This window comes from Wolffia australiana, chromosome 7, assembly GCF_029677425.1.
Source record: "Wolffia australiana isolate 7733 chromosome 7, ASM2967742v1".
NCBI classification, from domain to species: Eukaryota; Viridiplantae; Streptophyta; class Magnoliopsida; order Alismatales; family Araceae; genus Wolffia; species Wolffia australiana.
This window is the reverse complement of record NC_135841.1, coordinates 19,626,639-19,650,879: the sequence shown is the minus strand read 5'-3', so window position 1 is coordinate 19,650,879 and position 24,241 is coordinate 19,626,639. Positions and strand designations below refer to the sequence as shown.

At 43.1% G+C, this 24,241-nt stretch overlaps 3 protein-coding genes across 9 annotated transcripts; 1 reads left to right on the top strand and 2 right to left on the bottom strand.

Moving 5' to 3' along the window:
* Positions 1 to 268: 268 nt before the first annotated feature.
* On the bottom strand, positions 269 to 4,543 carry LOC144705768 (uncharacterized). Its single transcript, XM_078578584.1, has 3 exons — positions 2,684 to 4,543; positions 1,147 to 1,451; positions 269 to 732 (listed from the first exon to the last, which is right to left on the bottom strand). Exons 1-3 carry the CDS (start codon positions 4,432 to 4,434, stop codon positions 383 to 385), a joined length of 2,406 nt encoding a protein of 801 aa, XP_078434710.1. The 5' UTR covers positions 4,435 to 4,543; the 3' UTR covers positions 269 to 382.
* A 132-nt stretch (positions 4,544 to 4,675) lies between these two features.
* On the bottom strand, positions 4,676 to 10,076 carry LOC144705769 (Galactose oxidase/kelch repeat superfamily protein). 2 transcript variants are annotated; one of them, XM_078578585.1, is made up of 15 exons: positions 9,938 to 10,076; positions 9,752 to 9,849; positions 7,802 to 7,940; positions 7,694 to 7,722; positions 7,348 to 7,444; positions 7,211 to 7,266; positions 7,000 to 7,107; positions 6,492 to 6,548; positions 6,231 to 6,322; positions 6,059 to 6,143; positions 5,648 to 5,800; positions 5,312 to 5,562; positions 5,120 to 5,223; positions 4,939 to 4,999; positions 4,676 to 4,872 (listed from the first exon to the last, which is right to left on the bottom strand). In XM_078578585.1, exons 1-15 carry the CDS (start codon positions 9,994 to 9,996, stop codon positions 4,813 to 4,815), a joined length of 1,449 nt encoding a protein of 482 aa, XP_078434711.1. In that variant the 5' UTR covers positions 9,997 to 10,076; the 3' UTR covers positions 4,676 to 4,812. The 2 variants fall into 2 exon arrangements, with proteins under 2 accessions (XP_078434711.1, XP_078434712.1); XM_078578586.1 differs by lacking the exon at positions 7,694 to 7,722 and having other exon boundaries at positions 9,938 to 9,984.
* Positions 10,077 to 10,250: 174 nt separating this feature from the next.
* Positions 10,251 to 23,649, top strand: LOC144705460 (phosphatidylinositol-3-phosphatase myotubularin-1-like). 6 transcript variants are annotated; one of them, XM_078578143.1, is made up of 21 exons: positions 10,251 to 10,405; positions 10,629 to 10,889; positions 11,002 to 11,070; positions 11,483 to 11,557; positions 11,794 to 11,865; positions 14,667 to 14,733; positions 15,320 to 15,369; positions 15,522 to 15,811; positions 15,963 to 16,036; positions 16,127 to 16,187; positions 16,341 to 16,406; positions 16,611 to 16,710; positions 16,787 to 16,900; positions 18,277 to 18,446; positions 20,875 to 20,959; positions 21,388 to 21,609; positions 22,092 to 22,151; positions 22,251 to 22,315; positions 22,400 to 22,679; positions 22,754 to 23,320; positions 23,496 to 23,649. In XM_078578143.1, the coding sequence occupies exons 2-20, from the start codon at positions 10,842 to 10,844 to the stop codon at positions 23,273 to 23,275; spliced, it is 2,490 nt and encodes an 829-aa protein (XP_078434269.1). In that variant the 5' UTR covers positions 10,251 to 10,405; positions 10,629 to 10,841; the 3' UTR covers positions 23,276 to 23,320; positions 23,496 to 23,649. The 6 variants fall into 6 exon arrangements, with proteins under 6 accessions (XP_078434269.1, XP_078434271.1, XP_078434273.1 ...); XM_078578145.1 differs by having other exon boundaries at positions 23,451 to 23,649; XM_078578147.1 differs by lacking the exon at positions 23,496 to 23,649 and having other exon boundaries at positions 10,629 to 10,883; positions 22,754 to 23,358.
* Positions 23,650 to 24,241: the final 592 nt, after the last annotated feature.

Genomic DNA, 24,241 nt, shown 5'->3' with positions numbered 1-24,241 from the left:
GTTCAAAAAATTTGGCATCGTTTTCCTATATTTTCTTCTTTATCTAGAGGTGGAACGCATACGAACTAGAAATGTACTAAGTAGAACGTTCAGCAAGGTCAGTCCCTAAGATTCTTATAACTATCAGAGTTTAAAAATGACCTGTGCAATGGAGTTGGGCAAACCTCCAAAAATTGCTCAATGACAGCCTAGTCTTCAATCCCTCCACTAAGGTCTGGCTATAGACTCTTAGAACCTGCAACAAGGCCAACTGTACTGCCAGGCAAAATAAAAAGAAGCCTAACCCTTTCCCTCACAATTTGTTCCCAAAATACCCATAACATAAGAGGGAAGTGACAATGCAGAATCATGAAAAGGAGGCAAACCTGTTTTGGACTCTTTACTAAGACTTTATGGCTTCAATTGGGGCATCGACCATGTCTTCAATCTCCTTCTTACTCTTGATGGCACACCTCCGCTTGGTCTCCGAATCGAGCATGTCCAGATCCTCCACTGTGCCCATGTGCCCGTACAGCGACTCGGCTGCCTCCAGAACTTCTCCTCCACCACTATCTTTCTTAGCAGCGGCGGCCTCCAGCTCCTTTTTCCCTTTCTTCCTCTCAAGAAGCAGCCCGTGGAGCCGGTCCGCTTCCCTTAGCCCCGAGAGCGTGGGCATGAACTTCACCAGCACTGTGCTTCCTTCCCCCACCCTCCCCCTGCTTATCTTTACCTTGCTCATCTCCACCTTCATCCCTGCGCCATTTGGAGCAAACAGTTTAATTGACAGAAGGATTCGAAGACCAATGGCAGATCGTCATCCATTCCGTCCCAAACCATCATCCCGTTCCGTCCGTGCTCGGATGGCTACGGTCTGGATCCCAAAAGGTACCATTACAGGTACTGTTTGGGACGGAACCGGAATGGCATATTGTCCTTCGATCAGTCATCTTTCCATGGGTATTTTTTCTGTCCCATCAGTCTGGATCGTCCCAAAATGTTTCCTGTCATCCGACGAACATTAACCACCATAGATGGGTGAATAAATGCAAGGGAGATGCAGATCTCCCAGAGAGCCTCATTGGTTGTGAATAATCATAGGCCCAATACTAGACTGGTCACCTAAGACGAAGAAGTAAGCATTCTCCTGTAAATGGGTGATTGGCCCACCTTTGAGTGCAGCCTCCACGACGGAGGTGTTGGGCTTCTTGTCAGCAGTAGGTTTTTTGATTGTTGACAGTCGACGGATGATCACGAGGGGCGGCCAGATGATGAGGTCACCTTTGAGAGCTTGGGACTCCAGCCCAGGTTTCATGGTGTAGCGTCGCGAGGTGTCCGGGGGCAGAGTCCAGTCCCAGCCCATGAGCACACAGAGCGCTTTGTGCAGGCCACGGTGTTCTGTTTTAAGCCCAGCTTTGAGGGAATGGTAGGCATGCATGGCCAGCCTATGAACGTCCCCAAACTCTTTCGATTGCCTGCTCATCCAGAAAAAAAAGTGGAAAGAGCAAGAGAGGAGCACACAGGGGTTCATGTCAGCCGTTTAGAGATCACAAGTTCCAAATGAGCTGGAATGTATAGTGTTGTGTGCAATAAAATAATGCAGGAAACTGTGCAAAGATAGGTCACGAATTAAATTCGCAAGACAAACCAGAAATGCAAAAAGAAGAGCCCAGAAATTGGCTAACATGGATTTTTATGGCCAGAAAAAAAAAGCAATAATTTAGAAGTTGAGTGATGACCATCCACTATGGAGAACAACGGTCTACTCATGTCGAGAAAGACAGGTATCATTATGGAGCACACGATCTGAAAACTTGCTAGTTCTCTACGGGAGCCTGGCCAAATGTACGAGATAGTTCTAAATATACATTTCGCAGAGCCACTAATCAGGACGAAAGGGCTTCTATCAAAGTCTTGCTGAAATTGAATCGCAGGGTGTTTCTATTTTACTAAACCAACCACATGATATAGGATCAACAGTCCAGTGTAAGTTCACTGGTGTGAACACAAGTGTAGTCATCTTCTACCATCTGCAGCCGGAATATTTAAAGCACTGTTGACAAGTGGAACCCAAACTCTGTGGCAACGCATCGAATTTTGAAGTATCCTGGGCAAGTAAGAAAGTTCAGATACTTCCGGTCGGCATGATGAAAAAACAGAAATATATCCCGTACAACAAATATGGGATTATGTGCATATCTGCTCATTCTTAAACCTTATGCCGCAGAGCCAGAAAAATATATCCCGCAGAACAAATCTGGGATAGCGCCTAAAAGCAGAGGATTACGACAATCAGACCCTACAGTTTTGGAATAAAGACCAGAGCCTTCATATAACGAGATCACAAGATAAGATCTTCACTAAAAACTACCAATCATGTCACGTAACCCGTTGGATATGTTTGATGAAACCAAGATCCACATGTCACGTAGACCGTTGTTTTTTTCTTCTCATCAGATTCAATGTTATCGATGGGATGTAGTTGTCGTCAGAACACTAGGAGATTTGGCCACTTCAACGTCATCCTTATGCATAGCCGGAAAAACGATAAACCAGGGTAGGGTGCCTTTGCGACGCATAATTCTAGTAAGCACCAGAGAAGTTAACTGGTGTTATGGCCTATCGACTGCACATATCTGATGCTCAAGAGAAATCTCCTAAAACAACCTCGGGACGCAAAAAACACTTTGGAGAGGAGGGAACAGACCTGTCGCAGACAGAACATAGAAAGCTTTGGGGGGCTTTTCCTCCTCTCAGATACTTCTTCCGTTGGGTCGGATCCTCATGCAAAAGCTTAACGAAGCGGAGAAATGCCTTGTGCAGCTGCTGTTTAAACTCCTCAGAACCCTCGGGGGGATCAATCTTTGGTTGATCTCTCTCATCCAACTCTTTCGCAATTCTTGGATCTTCAACCCCTTTTCTCCGCAGCAATCTCAATTGCCTATTATCATCATAACCATCGTAATCCTCATCATGATTTGGTCCTCTGTTCGTCGGGAACCATCCCGGGGAGGCAGCCCTCAGTCGCCTCTTCAATTCGTTACCTTTGCTCAAGGGGCGAAAGGAAGGATCAGCAGCCGAGAAGTCGCCCGAGTCCGAAATCCTGCGTTTCAAACCACTGAGTCTGCTGTAATCGAAGCGCGCTGGCCTTGTCGGAGGAGACCCGCCTCTGATCATTCTTCCTCGATCTGCCCATCGCTGATCTTCATCGTCCATCTCAATCGCTCGAGCGTTCCTCGTCTCCCGCAAGACGGCAATCTCATCCTGAATCACACGGTCTCTCGCTGGACCGATGCCGCTGTCGTTGAGATTCTCCATGCCCGTGCCCATCATCTGAGGAGGGCTCAAATTCCTTCTGCCAACGCCGGCGTAGCGCTCGAGCGAACTTCTCCCTGGGTCTCTGTAACCTGCAATTCCCTCTCTACCGTACCTGAAATCACTATCCAGAGCCAAAACCTCGTCGCCAAGGGATGGCTTAGCTCCTCTGAAGGATGAATAGCTTGGGATGGTGTCTTCTTCTAGATAACGGTAGGTTCTCGGTTCTCCAACCATCTCGCCGACTGCCCTCCTCGCCGGAGAGTAGAAGCCATCAGAGTACTGAAGGTCCTCGCCGACATCGTCTCCCCTTCTTCTCCAGTCGAATTCGGAGACTCTGCGACCTTGGGGCTCGTCTCGCGCCTTCGCCTCCAACCCATCTCTCCAGCTATATCGTCCCGGCTGCGGCGCCTCGTCTCTGAAGCTTCTGTAGCCGCTGCTCCGGCCAACTTCGGCTCTGGCGGCGTAGCGCGGCTCCGGCTCGGGCAAGCCGGTGGAGGACAACGGATAGAGAGATCCTTCCCCGGTATAAATCCCTGCTGCCTTTCGTTCTTCGTACCCTGCGGTCCTCGAGTATCGTTGATACCTCGGATCTTCTAGACCTGGATCCATGGAAGAGGGCTGCTCGCGGTGGAGCGATTTCCTGCGATACCCACCATCAGCGAGGTAAGAGGAATTCAGACCCAGTCTACCGTGTTCGTCGATTCCGGCAGATGAAGACGATTTCAGCTCCCCGATCGTGGCGCCGTTGACGGGGATCGAGCGGTGGAGGGGGAGATCATCGATCGCAGCAGGCCTCCCCGTCCTCGCCCTCGCAGAAATCTGAACCTCGGGAGTATCGTAACCTTCGTCGAAGCCGGCTAGGTGTCTTCTGCCATAGGTTAGAGCTCCGCTGCCAGTCCACGGCTCCGGGGAGAGACGCCTCCTGGGCGCGTCAGCGGAAACGTGAAGATCATCGTAGCGTTCCCTCTCTAGAGAGGCGCTGCGGCGGAGGCTGATGGAAGGCAGAGGCCTAGGGTTCCGGCGACTGTCCCGGCCGCCATGATTGCTCCACGCGGACCTCGACGGCGAAGCGATCGGATTAGGACGGACGTCCCAACCGCTCCTGCCGCCGCCGCCTGACTTCCGCTGCGCAGATCTCATCTCCTCCCTAGCGATCGACGCGGGTATCGGCTGCCCTAACCCTAGCTGAAGCTCGAGGAAGACGAAGGCCGTGCAAAGTCCCCTATGGAGAACGCCTACGATCGCGAACTTGAGGCAGGGATTCAAATTTAACTGCCAGGCACGGAGGACGATCGGACGGCCAGCGCTCGCCCTCCCGATCCAACGGTCAACAAGTGCTCCCGCTCCAATATTTAGGGGGGTGGAGAGGGAGGATAAACTATGATAGAAAAATATGATTATTAAAAAACAAATAGTATTCCCAACAGGAGATGCGCGTTCTCCGTGTCCCGTCCCGTCTTCTGTCATTTGCGATGGACGGGACGGGACGGAATATTCGTTCGTCCCGTCCATCAAACTCTACTCCGGCAGAAGCCGCTTGAACTCCTCCAAAAGCCGCGAGACGTCGTCCAGCCGCAGCTGAGAGTCAATCAAGAAGACAAAAAGTCAGCGAACGTCAAAGTCAACGGCGAAAGTCAATCTCACCTGATTGGCGTCTCTCAAATGGAAGAAAGGGTGAGTCTGTCCCCAAGAGTTCCCATTGTCCCTACGGTCCATTAGCAGGTAAAAACAGGTCGAAATCAAGGATTAAGGGAAAACAAACAACATTTATTTATCAGTTTTTGTATTTTTGTTCAGTTTTTTTAAAATAATGAACGAAGCGTACTGGTAATGGCGGATGATCAGCCGCTGGTAGACGCGGAGGAGAGGTCCAAGCTCCCTCAGACAAATCGATGATGACATCGACTTCCGCCAGTGCTCCTTCAGAGCCTGCATTGACTCCCCCCCACCCACAATTATCAACCATAGCTCGCAGAATTGCATAAAAAAAGAACAAAAGTAATTTAAACTTCTCCACCTTGATAGCCGCCTCATCTGGGACGCCTGTTGACATCGATGATGCTAGTTCGAGGAGCTCCTCGTCTTGCAGCTCATCCACCACGTTGACTCGTGCTAAGGTTGCAGGGATGGAGATTTCCATGTTCCTCTGCAGCTCCAGTAATGGTGATTCTTCCCTCTCCTGTTCGCCCTTTGAAGACAAGGCCGCAGTCTTGTTATGCCGGGGATTGCTGCGGGGCGAGTTGGACACGCGCTTCAGAATTGGATCATCTACAGGCGATAACGACAACTGTAGGTCACAGCGGTTCAGAAAGAAATCGAAATCCAATCAATGGCAGGGAAGAAGATGTTAAACCTTCTGGAGCTAACCACCAGATGTCACCGAATGTTGACTTTCCGTCAAAGCCGCCGAATAGAAGGTAACGCTGTCCCACGCTGCTCATGGAGTGATAAGCCCGGGCAGGAGGGGGGTCACTGCCTGAAGACAAGCGCTTCCACTGTACAGATACTGCGTGAATTCAAGGGGATTGGGTTAACTGTCAGTCTGCTTTGGTACCAGTCAACGTTGTGGTCAATGACAGCATCGTCAACCCCCGCTGTCCATTTCCCAGAGTGATTGACGATGACATTACAGAGCAGTTCGAGAATGTCAACGTCGTGTCAGCCACCATAGACGGATTATGTTGACATTGACAGCCGTTGACAACTCGTTAACCAGTCGTTGGCGTTGCTATCAATGTTGGCACATCAATTGCCAATCTCTCACCTCTGTCTAGAACAATGCATTCATTGTGATATATGTCGTAGCGGCTCAACCAGCCTCCAGTTCCATGGCCACCAAATAATAAAAGCTGAAAAATAACAATTTTTTTGTAGAAAAAATTAATTGCATGTGTCTAAGGCAGAAACAAATTAAATCCATTGCAAAAATGACTCACGTAATGCCCCCCTGAAGTGACTGTATGTCCACAACGAGGTGAGGGAGATTGCCCTGGAAGTTTCAGCTGAGTCCACCCTGGAGTCTCATTCTCTTCCTTCCACAATTAATCAAGGAAACGATGATAAGAGAATAATCAAGACGTAAGACTCAGACAAGCGAGATAACAGAAAAAATCAAATCATTTTAAAAACCAGATAAAAATCTGTGCTGCAACGTAGAAATGTAAAATATGCAGGGTGGTAGGATTGTTGACTCCCACCTTCTTCAATGAGACCCTTCAGAGCCCATAGGTCTCCCATAATAGGTCCCCCACCTCCTAAAATTGTGTCAACATTGCACGGATCGTGAAAGATTTCACAAAATTAAAAACTTAAAAAAATCAAACTCAAATGAGCTATGCCATAATTGCATTGCGCGTCATGGGTTATTTCATCCCTAACAAGAAATAACGGGAACGTTTGTATAATTATAACCCAATGTACCAAAGCAATTTGAAAGAAAATTGAAACCCGGTTCGCGACATTTGACGTATGTAATTTTTTTCCTCCTGACATGCTTTAATCAATAAGGTCATCACAAAAGAGCCATTCAAACCAACAAATGATGGACCTAAAATGTATAGAATTTTCATTGAAAAAACTATTATTTTATGAAAAGGTAAGAAAACTGGTTGTTTCTAACCCGACTGCTTCAGATATATGCTTTTTGAAAGAAGCTTCAGACATAATTAACCGGATAAAACCATGGAATTTAACCCAGATATTCACCTCTGCCTCCAAAAATTAGCAACCGTTTTTCAACCATTGTGGCCGTATGCCCACATCTGGGTGCAGGTAATGATCCTGAAATTGATAGCTCTGTCCATTCCAGAGATACTTCACAGAAGAACACAAAGCAATGAGAAAGAGGATGAAATGGATGAATTCAGATAAATACGTTAACATAATTCATGCAAAGGAAAGGACATAGGAAACTTACTTGTGTCGAGAACATGCACATCTGAGAGCCACTTCTTCCCATCCCATCCACCATACCTTTCAATTTTCAACTTAAAATTGATTTACAACACCATACTTACAAAGGGGAAAAAGGGAAATGTGCTGAACTATACACACATTACAATTTTTCGGTTGCCAATAGCCGAAGCAGCAGCAAAGTCGCGTGGAGATGGCAAATCACCATAGCTTGTCAACTCTGACCATTGCCAAGAATCTGAAGCAAATTTGTCAACATAGAGACTGAGAAATTAAGCAAAAAGTTATGAAGGCCGAATATAGAGATTACTTTTTAGTTAAAAATAGAAAAAAATACAAAAAATGGACTTAATTGCAAACAGATTGTGAGAATGGAGATACAGACAGGGAAAAGAGAGCAAATACAAGTTAGAATGTCATGACCCCAAGAGGAAAACGTGGAATCCCCCTTTACATATCTTAAAGAATCAACATTAACAATAATTACCGGTGTCGAGCATCCAGAAGTCTCCCAACCTGAAAGCCAAATTCATTATGCTATGTGCCTCAATGAGAATAAAATGACAGAAAAGAAGAATTTATATTTTGGTTTAACCTTTTGCCACCTTGGCGTCCGCCAAAGACAAACATATTGCATTCAATAGCAACTGCAACATGAAATGCACGTGAAGGTGGACCCACTTGTCCATCAGAACTGCTCCCCGTGCACTCTGGAGTAAACCACAGCTTGTTTTCTGAAAATCCACCAAAATAAATTTTAGGAGAGCAAAAGAATCGGTTATAAGAAACAGATTAAGGAGATTGTCATAGAATACTTTGCCAATAACTGAGGAAATGTACTGTAACGCATCTAAAGACTTCCCCACTCCAGAGTAGACTAAAATGCTACCCAAAAGAATTGCACTGGCAAAGTCAAGATTAATGAACAATAAGATTGAGAGAGAATGTCCTGAAACCAACAATTCTTCGATGTATCGGCATCCATCCTTCACGGCGTGTCGACAACCCCTCCACCCAAAAAGTACCCCTCGTATCACATGTATGATAGAAATGTGTCTCCATTCCCAACATTGGGTTGGATGGACTGTGGGTCTAGATGAGCTTGTGCAGTCCTGGTAGGGTGCGAATAAACTTGTGATATAAGTTCTTAACAAGAACTTATTGAAGGGGTAAAGAGTGGGAAACTCAACTTAAGGAGGCACATGTGCAGGAGCTGGACCGTGCCAAATCCGTGAAAAAAAAGGAGGGGGGAGCTAAAGTAATCAAGATATGATTTCCAATTAGTTCCCGATCAGGAGGAAAGCCATGCTCAGCTGGCTGGATGCAGGAGTGCACCCCGATCGAAAGGGAAGGAACACTCCATCAGCTTCCTCCATTCTCCTCTGGTCAATCTGGTGGTAGGTGGACAGGTAGACTGCAAATTTGAGAGTTGATCTAGTTCCTCCTTTTGGACCTGTTTTTCTCTTATTTTATTTTTCATCCCTGCGCCTTGGTTGATCACAGAAGAGGGTCCAATCAGACACGTACTGTTTCGCCAGCATCTTTCTTATTAGGGCATGGCGGATAGACATGTACTACATCAAAATGAGTTTTTTTTTGTCACATGAAAGTAAGTGATTGTAGAGTTGGCAAAAGTTGTTTGTCTCTCATCAAAAGTTGGAGAGCCAACTTCAAATCAGCCAGTCTGCACCACCCACATGCTTTCATCTCCAACAGCTTTGTCCCCAAAGGATGACCCATGCATGAAGATGTTAATATCAAGAAGTTGGAAAATATATGTCTGATAACAGTATGCAGCCTACCCATTTTTTATTTCATTGGGGACAATGATGCCAATACTTGTTTTGATAATGAGAAAATATGTCAACGACCAAGACAATAGTTGTACACAAACGCATGACCGCATCGGACAAATAGTCGTAAAGAGGAAACGCTCATCGATTGTATCAGGAATGATCTTTGTATTTCTTCACTCACTTCAACATTCTATCCGTGATAAGTTATCACGAATCCTTTGCGGAATGGTGATTTCCTCATAGGAGGAATAAAACTTTCTTAATGTTTCCAGGGCCATCTGGTCTCCCACCAAAGTTAAATAACACCGAAATGCAAGAACTTTAATCATCTCGCTCTCATCCGCCTAGAAAGTAATATTCGCAACATAATCATAAGTCACGTCAAATGCATGATTCGGAAACTCTAGAGCAGATCGAAACACAAATATATCACATGAAAGAAGAAGAGTCGCGGATTTAGATGACCGGGACGATAATGTTTGATTCTCTCGGCAGAAAATGTGCAGTAATAACGAAAATTAATAACCGATGGTTCGTCGTTCAGCTGTTGATTCTCATTGTGCTCGCAATTTCGGACACCCTTCAAATCAAGCATCGAGAGATTTTCCGCGCATAATTCTCAAACACTCGATGAAAAAATCTCACAAGAAACCAGATCGCTTTTCCCCCTATCGACGCAGGTCGCTCCGGTGAGAAATCATCTCGAAGGGAAAAAAAAACTAGGGATGCAATGAGAAAAGTCATCATACCAGTGTCATAAACGACCACGTCGTTGATGAATCTTCTCTCCACGAGTCCACCGAAGATGACTACCATCGACTTTCCCACATTCACCGCCGTATGCCCACTGATAACCAACCATTCCGCAAAAGATTGTATAATCCCAAAAAAATGCTAGAAATTGAAGAACGAATTCATCGAGACTTGGAAATCACCTCCGCGGAGAGGGCGGATTCCCTCCAAAGTCCGATGCAACAGCCCGAACCCAATTCATCGCGATCCCTCTTCTTCAGCTCTCTCTCCCTCGTCTGCGCTCCAATTTCCAAAGCCGAACTTCCATCAGCTCAAGAGTCCAACACTTATTACACCATATGGGCCCAACCATACGGCCCAACACTCATTATATATGGATAAAATAACCACCATCATCATTATCATCATTATCGTCGTCATCATCATCATCATTATCATCATCATCCTCATCCTCATCATCATCATCATATCATTATCATTATCATTGTCATCATCATCATCATTCGAGTTGCCCTCTTTTTTGGGAAGGAAGACGGGCTAACCCCGTGTGCTGCCCCTTCTTTTTCGGACTTTTTCGCTCTTTCCCCCTGCTTCAAGCAAAGAAGGTGATAATTCGTTTGGAGCGGGATTAGGAGAAGAATCAGAGATTGGTATGCTTACAATGTTCTTGATTGAAAATTCTGTTTACATCGGTTTCGACGGCGTTCGTTAACGACTGATTCATCCTTTTTTTTTTGTTGTGCCAATCTTATATGCTTGAATTGGGGTTAAGTATGTCCATCTTGATCACGATTTTCTATCACTCTTCTTCCGGTTTCTACCTCGCCAATTATTTTGTCTAGTTCATCTCTTTATCGCGGGTTTGAATGTCAGTCTGGGTCAGGCTGCGCGATTAGGGTGGGATTCAACGACACGTAATCGGCTCCGCTCTCATTTAATCGACGGTGTACAAGAAACCTTTTTCACCTACTGATTGTTTGGACACCGACCTCCCAACTGCCGGCCATGGCGACGGCGGTTTGGTGAGCTCGTGTTTGTTATTGCTCACTCGCGCTCCGGTGGAAGAAAACTTCTATCATCGGCGCTATGGAGGGAACTGGTAGCTGGGACGCCCTTGAATGGACGAAGGTCGAGGTTTGTGAGCCACTATTTTCCTTCATCAACTATTGCAACAATTTGTCTTACCTTCCAAATTTATCATATTTTCACTCTGCCGATGATCATTTCGAACGCTTGCTTGTTGCAGCCGGCTCCCCGGCCGTTCTCCCACGGCATGGAAGATTTCTTGTTGGAAGCGGAAGAGATCATCGCCCAGGTATTTCGTTGATTTTCTTCTTGTTTTCTCCTCGTCTATGTCATTGAGGTATTTGGTGCCTTGGTCGTGTTGGATTTTCTTCCCTAAATTATTCATGTTTGCCCCTCGGAATTGGTGGCGGATCTTCCTGATCCAACAGTTTATATTGATTATCCTCTCGAGTGCATTTTTTGCTTGTTGCAACCATACCATCTTCCTGATTGCATCGCCCGCAATAAACATATTGGTATTTTTCAGTCGTGAAATCGATGATTGTAACCCATATAAGCGTAGATGCTTGGCATTAACTTTGTACATTTCACCGAGATTATGTGGAAATCTCAGCAGTGGAGCAAGTTTCTATGTCGTCAAGTTTGTTTGTCTCTCTATTTCGGTGTTGGTTTCACCTTGTGCCTTGTATCTTCTCCCCCAGGGAAATGGTGTTGTCTTGGTGAATACGGATAAGGCAGGGATACTCTCTGTGACGAATTTTCGCCTCCTTTTTGTGGTAAGGACGCTTCTTGGCATACCCATGGTGAATTTTTAATACTTTGGCATGGAATTTAGACGTATTTGGCGTGCAATTTTGTACACAAAGAAATTTTGTTTTTAATTTCCTCTGTTTTTGGTTTTTCAAAAGGGAGAATATTTTCTGTAAATTTAACCTAAGTCCATGAGAATTTGAACTTTTTAAACTATTGACAATGATCAATCCAAGAAGTGATCATAAGTTTTGTGTTCCAGAGTGAAGTGCCTCGGGTGATCATCCCTCTTGGTACCATACCATTGGCAACAATTGACAGGTTCAGCAAACAGGTAAATTTAGCCATTTCATACTAAGGGACTGAAATTTTATTTTATTTTTGTTAGACCTGGGTTCTGTAATCATGCGAAAAATTCTCAGCAATTTTGAGAATCGGGGTAACGACCACCCCGTGATTTACTTGTGGTTGGAATTCCCATCTGTTCTTCTGAAGGGAATAATATTTAGTAAATTCCTGGGGAACCTCGCACAATTTTTTGGTAGAAAAATGTCAAATATGAAACAGACAAAATTGAGGGAAATAGAGAGCAAGAATTTGACGGAAACGAAATAGAGAGCAGATGATCCTCAATAAAGATGATCCAGGAGATGAAGGGAACGTATTTGGAGATAATGGAAAGAAATAAGGGGAACCAGGGACCTATGAGTGGGCAATCAAGATAACCAATGTACCGTCCTGCCTTGACAATGCCCTCTTATATTTGCTCCCACGTCATGGGCTTGTGCTGTTGGGCTCACCTGTAGTTTCTTCTCTCTTCTCACGTAGATCCAATACGGTTTTGTATCAATAGGTATCACAATTTGCATTGTAGCATATTCCAATTTTTTCATTCACCTTTTCCAAAATCATCTCCAAAGTTTCTAACAAAAGCTTATGAAACACTAGCGAATTTCCAAACTTCATTGGGCCACATCTCTTACTTGAGGGCTAGGTTAATTAGGCATTTTAAGATAGTTTCATATCTCTTGGAGTCACAAAAAATGAACGATTTTTTATTACTAAGCCGCAGTTAGTGCTTGTTAGTGAAATTACTCGATGAAAATCTGCATTACCTGAAATTTTTTAATGATTTAATTGCCTTTAACCTAGACAACTAATGCATATCACATCCTCAGTAAATCATGATGAACTATGATTTGGCCGTGCTGTTTTTTCTCAAAATTTGGGTTAGTGTTCCTTTCATATGATTGCATTTACATCCACAAAAGAGATTACTCTGTGTTCTTTCAGTTTTAAAATTCATTCTATTCAATAACTTGTTAGGAAAATATCGGTCCACGTATAGATCTAAAATTGAAAAAAAACCAGGTTTTTCTATAAATTTGTAGCATATTTTGTACAGTTATGGACTGCATAATCATTGGAAGGACTTTTCTAGGAAGGAAACTCTAGTGTTATCAAATTTCTAGGCTCAAAGCGTCAATATTAAGTAGTTATCAGCAACCAGGTGACATGTCACGTGTGTGGAAGCAGCGCTCTGGTCAATTTCTAAAGGGATATGTGAAAGGTTATGGATCAAAGGGATTCTTGGAGATTTTAGGCTTCCCCTTTCTCTGAGAGAAAATTGACTCAGGCATTATCTAGCTGCAGTATATTCAATCTTCTGCGCAACTGGCCAACATTTTGATCAAATGGCTCCCCAGCAGCAACTTCCAGGAATGGTCTCCAAGCAGGGCAGCCATATCATCTATGCACCAGTGTCACGCGGTCATATCTAGAGCTAAGAACAATGCTCGGATCGAATGCATGCAGACCTCAACGTTTGGGCAGGAACGTTGAGCAACCTACACTTATGCAGTGAAAATCTCTTTGGACAGCTTAAGATTGCCTAGAGGTTAAACAGAGGCAGAGCTAGGCCCTTAGCATCAAATGGGAACATTGTATTATAATGAGCAAAATTACATCATAGGCTGTAGACATTACAAAAAGGGGGAAGACCAAGGATGATATCAAAGTAACGTGATGGGGCGCAGCCCTGCAAGTGTGCTTGCAGGCTCCGCTGCTACAAGGTTGCCTTCGGTCCGGGCGACATGCGTCCGCGAGCCATGGCCCATGTCATATCTGCCGATCAGTCATACCACACGCCCCGACATCCATCCACCGCAACCTTATGCTCTGTGCCTAGTCTTAACGCTCCACGTACCCCTAGTGTCAGTGCCAACACCTTTACCACTTTGTTCTGCCTCGGCACCGCCATGGGCCTGTTTGCTGCAGCACTATCCGCAGTAGATGCTCACAGCACTATCCCCAAGCCTTGGGCCTGTGTGCTGCAGCACTATCTGCAGGGGTGCCCTGCACCCTGTTGTCGTCTTGATGCTCCAGCCCTGCACGCGCAGCGCCGCGACAGCCTGCGACCACAGCCTACGCAACCAGCGCATGTGCGGCATGCAGCGCTCCCGCCCTGCATCCGCAAGGGCCTGCGCATGCAGCCTGCCCTGATCCATCACGCTTGCATGCCAGTGAGCATCAGCACCATGTGGGCCTTGGCTTCCAAGCTTAGGGTTGGGCGTCACCACCCATGATGGGTGTGGTGTCCACGCAACGAACTCTGTCTCTAATCCTGAGTCCATGTATGTGTGCATATCATCGACAATTAGCGCGCAGGCCTCTATGCAGGAATGTTGCGTACTTTGGGGTCTTACAAGTAGCTTGAGGGGGGAGGGGTGTTTTAGCAAACACCCTATATTTTTCCCTTGTCTGATTTTTCTATTAGATTTTTCCGTCCCTTTCTTTAGATGTATGTTTGGGCCCAATACGTAAGAGGCACCTCAACCATAATGTACATGGACTAACTCACTTATGGACATGTGGCACTGACCATCATGTATTTCTGCGATTTAAACCAACTAGCCAATCAATTGTAAGTAGGGTTTTCTTCACTTGTCTCTTCCTCATTGTTGGTTAGGGTAACAACAAACCAGCAGTGATGCTAGGTTACATTGGCTAGGGCCGCAGTCCTCTAGTGATGACACTAGCTGACACCATCATTGTATTTTTTTATAATGTACTCGCTTCATTAATTCTGCTCCAACACATCATAAATAGATATTTGTGGGCCATTTCTTTTTGTAGGCACCGAAGTATCTGTCTGGTCAACGCCAGTCTGATCGAACTGCTTGCCGATTCCTCCAGGTTACTGGTACGTGCTTAAAGCTGGGCATTAAGTGATCACTTTTTGATATTCGCCAGACTCTGGAATTACCCTATCTAGAGAGCATGTTGTGCTGGATTTTAATTTCCCTTCTTTCTTCTTAGACTTAGTTGTAACAGTAATTTCTGAAGTGCAACATACTGCTTGAAGAGAAAATCAGCACCCTTACTATCAGCTTTTAGTGCAGTTGGTAAGTGCTTCAATCTAACATGGAACCAGAGCCATGCGGCAGGTTGAAATCCCAGAAGCAACACACTGCATGCTTGGGCCAAAAATAGGCCAGCTGCAAGTGCTGTGGGGGGTTGTTGATGTACAACATCCTGCTTACAAACTTTAATCTAATGGTAGTCAATGCATTTCATAACAATCTTTATCAGCTTGTAATTCACCCAAGGTAAATGGGGGGACCAAGCACCCAAATCATGTTTGAACAGTGAACAATGTTGTGACTCTTTTTGTTCCATTTCGTTGGGCCTAGGCAGTTAATTCATACAAAATCTTTTTCTCGGTATTCATTTTTGCATCAGTCAGTTGATAATCACATGTACTCATTAATATGATGCTTCCTTTGTAGGAAAGGATATGAGAATCATTGTGTTTGGCTTCCGTCCAAAAACAAAGCAGGTAATGCTTCTGGAATTGTTTTTTTATTAATATTTTTTATGTAAAGAGTGTGATTTTTCATGCTCTAAATCTTTTACTTTATTTCTCCTTTTCTTTGTCATGACCGTTGAGTTTTCAATTTGAGGAACTCTTGGCCTTTATTTTGGTTACAGAGGCGTCTGGTCTTTGATGCACTGTTGAGATGCACTAGACCATCTCAATTGTGGAGCCTCTATGCATTTACCTGTGGACCATCAAGATTTGGAAACTCAGATCCTAGGTTGCGTTTACTGGATGAGTATTTTAGACTCCTTGGAAAAACGTCTGTACGGGCAACGCCTGATATGATCAGAGATATATCCTTTTCCAAGTTTAATCAATGGTGGAGAATCAGCGCAGTCAACTCCAGTTATTCAATGTGCTCGACATATCCATTTGCACTGATTTTTCCGAAATTTATCAGGTATTCTGGAATCTTACCATCCATAAATTTATTATTGTAACATTATATATGTCGTGTATAAATTACTCTCACATTAAATTCATGAAACAAATGAACCTGTTCCTGCCTCATGCAAAACTTAACTTGGACATCATATCTTTGGTTTTTCTAGTGACGATGAAATCAGATTGGCTTCTTCCTTTCGTGGAAGGTCCCGTTTACCTGTAATATCATGGTGCCATCCTGGTTTGAGCCTATCATGCTCATCTTTTGATATTTTTTTCTGAGAGCTACAATTTGACTCAGGTTTTTATTTTTATTTAAACGTGTCTACAGGAACTGGAGCTGTAATTGCTCGTTCCTCTCAACCTTTAGTAGGTCTTGTAAGTACAAGAAGGTGTGTAGTTTTTGTTTCCACTTATTTATTGAATGTGAAAATTTTTAATTGTTCCTGCCAAAGTTGTTTTATTTAGAGTTTATATTCAGAGTTATTTGTTTAAAAATCTTGGGCTTCAAAACTTATGTTCTGGATGTTTTTAATCGTTTGTAGTGATGCAGATGAAAAGCTAGTTGCAGCATTGTGCACTGAGACTTCAGATGAGCTGGGGTCGAGAAGGTCAGAAATTTTGTTTTTCTGGTCTTTCTTGTTATTGACCTATTTATTGCATTTTATATCTTTAACATATCAATTGAAAGAGAAATGGCTCTCCTGTCAGTCCTTTTTGATGTCTTTTTAGTTTGGTTGGTCCATAGTTTTATATGTATTGTGAATACAGTGAGATATGTGTTCCATATTGAAAGCATGTTGACTTCTCTTCAGGAAGTTTTATATTGCTGATGCAAGACCAAGGAAAAATGCACTGGCAAATAGTGCGATGGGAGGAGGTTCTGAGTCATCCTCTAATTACTTCCAGTCAGAGGTAGGACCAGTATTTGAACACTTCAAATTGGATAAAAAAGAAGTCCATAATGTGTGTCCACTATCTTATCCTGCAGGTTGTTTTCTTTGGGATTGATAACATTCATGCTATGAGAGACAGTCTTACCCGTCTACGAGATTATCTGGATACCCATGGGACCACATCTTCGGATGGGATGTCCTCTTTCCTGGTAAAATATGAACATTGTTGTCGAGCAGCGACAAATGACTTAATTTTTCTATACTGTTTCTTCCTACTATGGTTTTACTCCCACTTCTATGTTTTTCTATGCCTACCTTTATGAGACCCAATAGCTTCTTAATGGATTATCAAAATGGGTCTGGCACGTGTACGTTTAGGGGCTTTGGCTCTCTTGTTGAGTTAATTGAATACCCTTGTGAAAGAGGGACGTCGTTCTCCCTCTCCTGTGATGCTCCTCTCCTTCTCTGACAGTGACACCTAGGGTTTAAAGGCCACATGTTATTAGCGGCTCCTATCGCTTTTCTTGTTACCCTCTAGTATGTTGAAAGTGGCCCACGTGACTGGATTTCTAAGTGACTTATTCCATGTGGGAATAAGTCATGTAAGTCACCTAGGGTCAACCGCCTTGTTTGTAATTGACTGGTATTTAAACCAATTGGTTGACCCCACTGAATTGGTTTAAATACCAGTCAATTACAAAAAAGGCGGTTGACCCCACTGACTTACATGACTTATTCCCACATGGAATAAGTCACTTAGAAATCCAGTCACGTGGGCCACTATCAACATACTAGAGGGTAACAAGAAAAGCGATAGGGGCCGCTAATAACATGTGGCCTTTAAAGAATTAAAGACATGAATATAACGGGAAACAGGGCTACTGTAATCCACACCTTGACCAAAAGGGGTTGTTTTTGCACAAGTCACAGTCATTCCACCACGTGAATCAATCATACAAGACAGTCTCTACGACAAAAGAATGGGAAAATGTCTGGTGGTAGGGAGAGAAACCTGGCAAGATACTAGGATGGAAAATATAGTCTTCCGACAGAATAGAGCGAAAAAGCTCACCATCAGTGTATCCCTAATGCCGAAAAGGTGACCTTCAAATCATGATATCCCTCCTCTTAATAGTTTATACTTGTGGTCATGGGCTTTGGAGGGTCTGTGTCTGTATCGTCTGGCCTTATTAATATATGAGTTTATAGAATTGTTATTGAGAATATCAGTTCAATATATGATCAAATAGTAGTTATAATAAATTCTAAATCATTACTGGTGCATTCATGTTGGAAAGAGATACAGTGACCAAATAAATTACCCTCCAATGCCTTCATGAAATTCCGAAAGTAAATGTTGACTCGCACAATATTATTTGGTGTTACTAGATGTCCATTCTACAAATGATATCTTCAAGTGAGTAATCCATCACTTCAGAAGACTCTTTGAATGATTTATGAAGCTCATTTCTAATGCCCATGATTATTAAAGTCAGATTTTTGGTTTTTCTATTCGAAATATCAGCCTCTAGAAGAATTTAGAGGATTTACCTAATGTAAACCAGTTTTTTTTCTCCTTATGTAGAGGAATGGCGGATGGACATGGGGTGGTGGGAATTTAAGCAGCATGTCAGCCTCAGTTTCTAACTTTGGAGACAGCGGATGGCTTGTTCACGTTCAAAGTGTTCTGGCTGGAGCTGCATGGATTTCTGCTCGTGTTGCCCTGGAATCAGCTTCTGTTCTTGTGCATTGCAGGTATGCTCCTATCTGTATCCAATCATTCTTCATCTATCAGTTTTCATTTTTTTGAAGAAAGATAGGAGAGATCACGCAAAATCAGTTCTCATTTCATCTTCTCTACGAAACCATAGTAGGGTGAGTACTAAACAAGAACGAGAATGAAACAATGACTGCTTGACTTTTTTTGCTAAAGAGACCCTGGTTAAAATACCAGGTTAGGGCATGTATGTAATGGGCTAATAGATAATCCCATTAGTCCAGAACAAAGAACACAGAAAGAAATATAATGACAAGAATAAATATATGCTATCTTGCCGTTTGATTTTTTCTAATCAACTAGTCATAATCTTTTTAAGTCCCAGTATGAAGTTGTAGAGATGGTCCTTCAAGACATATATCCATTCCTGTGAACAAGGATTACTTTTTTTTTACGAAAGCTTACAAGAATTACTTACCCAGCCATACTGATCAATGTCACTCCATAATGCCTGATGTTCACTTGCATAGTCGAGTGCTGACTTATAACCATGTGTGAGAAAAGTTGCCTTAGTCACGAGGAAATATACGTGCCAATCAAGGTTGCGCTTGGATAATGTCCTTTGAACCTGATTTCAGCGTGTATTTAATGTATCAAAACATAGGAAGTCCTCGTAATCTATTCCAAATTTTCAAAAGGCCAGGTAAGTATAAGAGTATCATCTGCCCTCCGTAGCCTATTCTGTTGACTTGAGGAATCAGGTGAATTCTCCTTCAAAAATGATCCACAATATACTTCCTCAGAGGATTAATTCCTCATTCTGACTCAATTAGATAGTGTAAGCCCATCATAACTCAAGTTATCTCTCTGAGGTTGAAATGCTTGGGGTAGACAATTTCGCTCTTCAACCGATATCTGGGTTCTGACCCTTGATGATTGCCTTGCATTTGACATTCTTGCCTTCATCAGGAGTCCCATACCTTGACATCTGGTTGGCTCAAGGAAGGAGAATGGCCTCTCCCATAGATTCTTCTCTGATCTCGTGAAGTAAAAGATTGATGGAGATCTTCAATGAGAAGCAATGATGATGGACTGATGCAATACAAAGGATTTCCCTGGAGGAAATTCTATTTAGATTCTTTTTCTCTTATTTCACACTAAATCGTTCTCAAGAGAAACTCACACAAATCTCCAAAAGGTCTATGCCTGTGTATCCTATCTGTCACCTTACAACGCAGGTCAGTGTAAATCATGAAAGACGGAAGTTTCTTCGTCCGTAGACTATTCTGCAGATTTAGGCTGATTTTGGGACCCTATCAACTTTTTTATCTTACTGAAGTTGGTCGCTTCTCCTCTCTTATTTGTGTCTTGTGCTGCTCAGTTACCTCCAAGGTGCTTTTCTTTATTAATACTTGTTCATTGTTAGATGGTGTTAAGGTGGACATGAATAAAAAGATGGTGTATTTAGTTGTAATAAACCATTCTATGTGTTGATGAAAAAAGTGTGATGATGAAATCAGCGGCCATGGTTTAGTACCTAATGATCATCACAAAAGAAAAGATGTTTGTATGATTTTTCTCTTGATGTCTCAACTATTATTTTTTTTTGAATTTAAAATAGGGAAGACCACCCGAACTCGGTGGTCAACCCAAAATTACTATTGATATATATGATCGTGACATAGTACATGCCTAGCCCGCTGGGCCCTTTTTCCCTCCCTTATGTCCTACTGTACCAGTAGGATATACATTTCCCTACATCATGTAGCACCGATTCCAGCGACGCAGCTTTCCCCTTGAATATCACCTCGTTGCGGTGAAGCCACAACATTTAATGCACCGCGAGGACCCTTCCCCAGCTCGACCGTTCGCTATCCGCCCTCCTCCTGAGGGACTTCCAGCACGCATCATCTGACGTCACGTCCACCCCTCTCAGTTGCTGTGCTCTCCAAATGGCTTGTGCAAAAGGACACTCAAAAAACAGGTGAGAACAGTCTTCCTCTCCAAGGCCGCACATGGGACACGCGATTGGCGTGTCTGGGATTATGCGCCTTCGGAGAGTACGTGTCATAACTCAACGTCTAATAAACAGCCAACCAAAAATTCGGACTTTCAACGGTACCTTCTGCTTCCATAGGCATTTACACGTGTGGATAAAGTCTGCATCTTCTGTCGTACTCTCCCGGATCTGCTTATACACATCACGAACTGACCACTGGACTCCCCTCCATACCCAACTGTCCATACCCAACTGTCCCGTATCCCATTGATGGGCCTTAGATCCACTATGGTCTGTTGCATGGTCAGGAGATCCTCCCATCTCTGTTCAGACAGTGCATCCTGCAAGATTGGATTGCATTTGCCGTCCCAACAGTCTTTCACCGAGGCTAGTGGGAAATATTTTATTTCATATATCCGTATTGTGTCATTTTATATCTATTGATTTGTACGTTTTAAAAACCGCAGTGATGGATGGGATAGGACAGCTCAGTTGGTCTCACTTGCCAGTTTATTGCTGGATCCATATTATAGGACTCTCAGGGGATTTCAGGTACTCGAAAAATATGTCTATTTTTGTGATTTCTTTTAATTTTTTTGCTTATTCTTAACCAATATGAATATTTAGTTTCAACCATGAATGTGTGGGAATCGAGACATTTATAAACCATGTTTACCTGCATTTTGGGAAATGCCTGTCAATAGATCACTGTTCTTTGACGGAGTTATCTAGGGAAGTGCCAGTCAATTGATGACAATATTTTAATACTCAATATTGTTCCTGTTTTGCATGTGGAAGGATATGGGCCTAATACAGTATCCACCTCTTTCTCGATCTCCTCTATTTTTTTCTAAATAGTCAATGTATCTCCGTTCTCTCTCTTAAAAAAAATAATCATCTCTGTGGAATTGATGTTGTGAGACATTTATAAAACAAATTGTCAGGATGACTAATCAATGTATACTATTTTATCATCTTAGGCACTCGTGGAGAAAGATTGGCTAGCATTTGGTCATCCATTCTCAGAACGCTCAGCTCTACCAAACTCTCCTAGAAACAATGGAACGACTGAAATGAAGAGGCAATCTTCAAGTGCAACTGCAGCAACATCTCCCATACGTGTTTCCTCGGGTTCCAGTCCCTCTTTATCCAGTAGTTCACACTCACCATCATCAAGCAATGCGTCACCTATATTTTTACAGGTAATAATGAGGTGTAAATGCCCCAATGATTTGCGAATCAAAATGGTTTCATTGAGAGGAAATGAGGGATCCGGGTACTTTGAAATAGACTAATGGAGATCACATCCATCTTCTAGGGATTTAATGTATAGTTAAGGAAGATTCCCTTCTTCTCCGTGTCCTATTTACTTAGGTCGCTGATTTTAAATATAAACAATGTGAAGTGGCTTCTATTTTCTGAACCGTAGCAGAGGTTTTTATCAAGAAAATCGTGTTAGACTTAGTCTGCGTTGATATGTGTTTTAGCAAATCAACCATCAAACTTTGAAATTGAAATTTTTCTTCCATATTTTATTAAAATTGTCAGACTAAGTCAGTTATACGTTATCCTCTATTAATAGGATGTACATTTAGCTACCAGATTCTATAAACTTCGTGTCATGAAATTCTGGCTTCGGTGAATTGGTACTCTGAGTGAGAAAGTAACATTGCTGTGTATGCAGTGGGTTGATTGCATAGCTCAGCTGATAAGGATGTATCCTTACGCTTTTGAGTTTTCCTCGGTAAGTATTTGTAAACTGAATTCACAAAGCTTGGAACTTGAAATAGGTTACTTACACTGATGAGACTTGCTTTATTTTGGCCTCTTCTTTTTGCGACAGCGTTTCCTTGTTGATCTTCTAGACTGTGTGCTGTCCTGCCGCTTTGGGAATTTTCTCTGCAACAGGTGTGGCATCTTGGGTGATGTATTTGAATGAATAAATGAGAAGTGAGTTCTTGGTCCATGTTTTCATGATACTCTATACTACAGTGAGAAGGAAAGACTTGAATTTGGAGTTTTTGAGGCATGTGGGTGCATGTGGATGTATCTGGACGGTTTGCGGGCTTCTGGGGATGGCTTCCATGAGCATTACAATCCATTCTACGACCCAAGTAGACACAACGGTCCTCTGTTGCCTCCTGCGGCAGCGTTGGCTCCAACTCTGTGGCCCCAGTTCCATCTGCGGTGGTCGTGCCCTTCAGAATCTCGTGCCGGAGAACTCGATGCCCAAGTCCGTGTCACAAACAAAAGATTTGCCGAAACTCTCGAGGTATATAGTTTAGTTTATCTTATGTATGAATAATTTTTGGTTTGTGAAAATGAGCTTGAGCTTTTGTTGCTCAGGGAAAAAGCAGGGCAGATGAGGAAGCAAGCAAGCTGAGGGTTAATGTGGAAAGATTAATGGGTGAGCTCCAGAAGGAAAGGCAGCGCAGTAACTCAGCTGTGGACATGGCCAGAAGAGCATGCAAGGAGAGTCTAGCCTTGAAACGGGCAGTGCAGTCTCTCGGCTGTAGGGTGCAGGTTTCATCAAACAGTGGAACTGCCCTTGATGCTGAAAGTATCCTCTATGGTTTGGAGGGTTTCTCAGCGGAGGAATCTTCCTCCCCTTTTTCTGAGAGCCAAAGGCTGCAGAGCAGCAAGGCAGACTTGTCTGTGTCCATTTCGGCGTCAGAAGACGGGGTTATTGGAGGAGAGGGCTGCTTCAGAGAGCTGTGTGAAAGTCTGTGCCCGTTTCGCACAAGGGATGGCTGCAGGTGGCCTGATGCAGGTTGTGCGCAGCTCGGCAGCCAGTTCGTGGGGTTGAAGGCTAACTTTGATGCCTTTGATCGCCTGTCAATTTACGACTGCTACTTTGGTTCACAATGAGCCCAGATGTTTCAGAAGAATCCAGCAATTATTCATAAATATATGGTCAGTACAAAAGCCCTGCCTTCTTTTCCGCATTATTATTTTATTCTTTATCCATCGTATCGTAAAGTTTTCTTGCCATTTTTTTTCATGTACATTCAATAAACTATTTACATCTGAAATGAATGACAAGCTTGTGTTGATCTTGAGGAAGAGGGGGCATTTTTCTGTTTTGCAGGTATGCACATAGACATTTTAGTTAGAAGTGTTGCATGACATTAAAATACAAGGGATCCTTAAATTTTTCAGCATATATGTATCAGAGTAAATGAAGACACTTTTCAATGCGAGATCTAAAGCAGTCTTGTTAATGTAAATTAATGTTTATTCTCGGTTGCCTTGTAATTCCCTTTTACAAAACTTCTAGTTCGAGTTATTTATATCAGAATAGATCAGGGAAATTATAGATACCAACTGCTCTCTGTCAGTCATTAATCTCACCACACCAGCTTCTAATTTATTTAGGATAGTACCAAAATCTGAAGACTATGGCATCTGATTGGTTCTCTAAAATAGTTACCTAGATGCATCTACTTTCTTGCACATTATTATTTTATTCTCTCTCTAACTCTCCCCCTCCCTCTCTCTCTCTCTCTCTCTCCATTAATGAATAATGGATAGGAATAGACCTAGTGTTTTATACATGAAAAAACCCAAATATCAATTATACACAAGCATTATCAACATAAAATTTTAATTCATTCATAGAAATTTACGATATCAACAGTTGTACACATAATTTTATCCAGTTCTATAAATTTAAGGGTAATGCACCAGAATTCAATTTTGAGGCATCTTTTGATCATTTATGTGGCAAAAACTAAAGCTAAAAATGATACCAAGCTAAGTAATGATTTCACTCATATTCTCTTGAACGTAACCACCTTGTAGTCTCCTACTCTAGGGTTTAGTGAGCAGCAATCC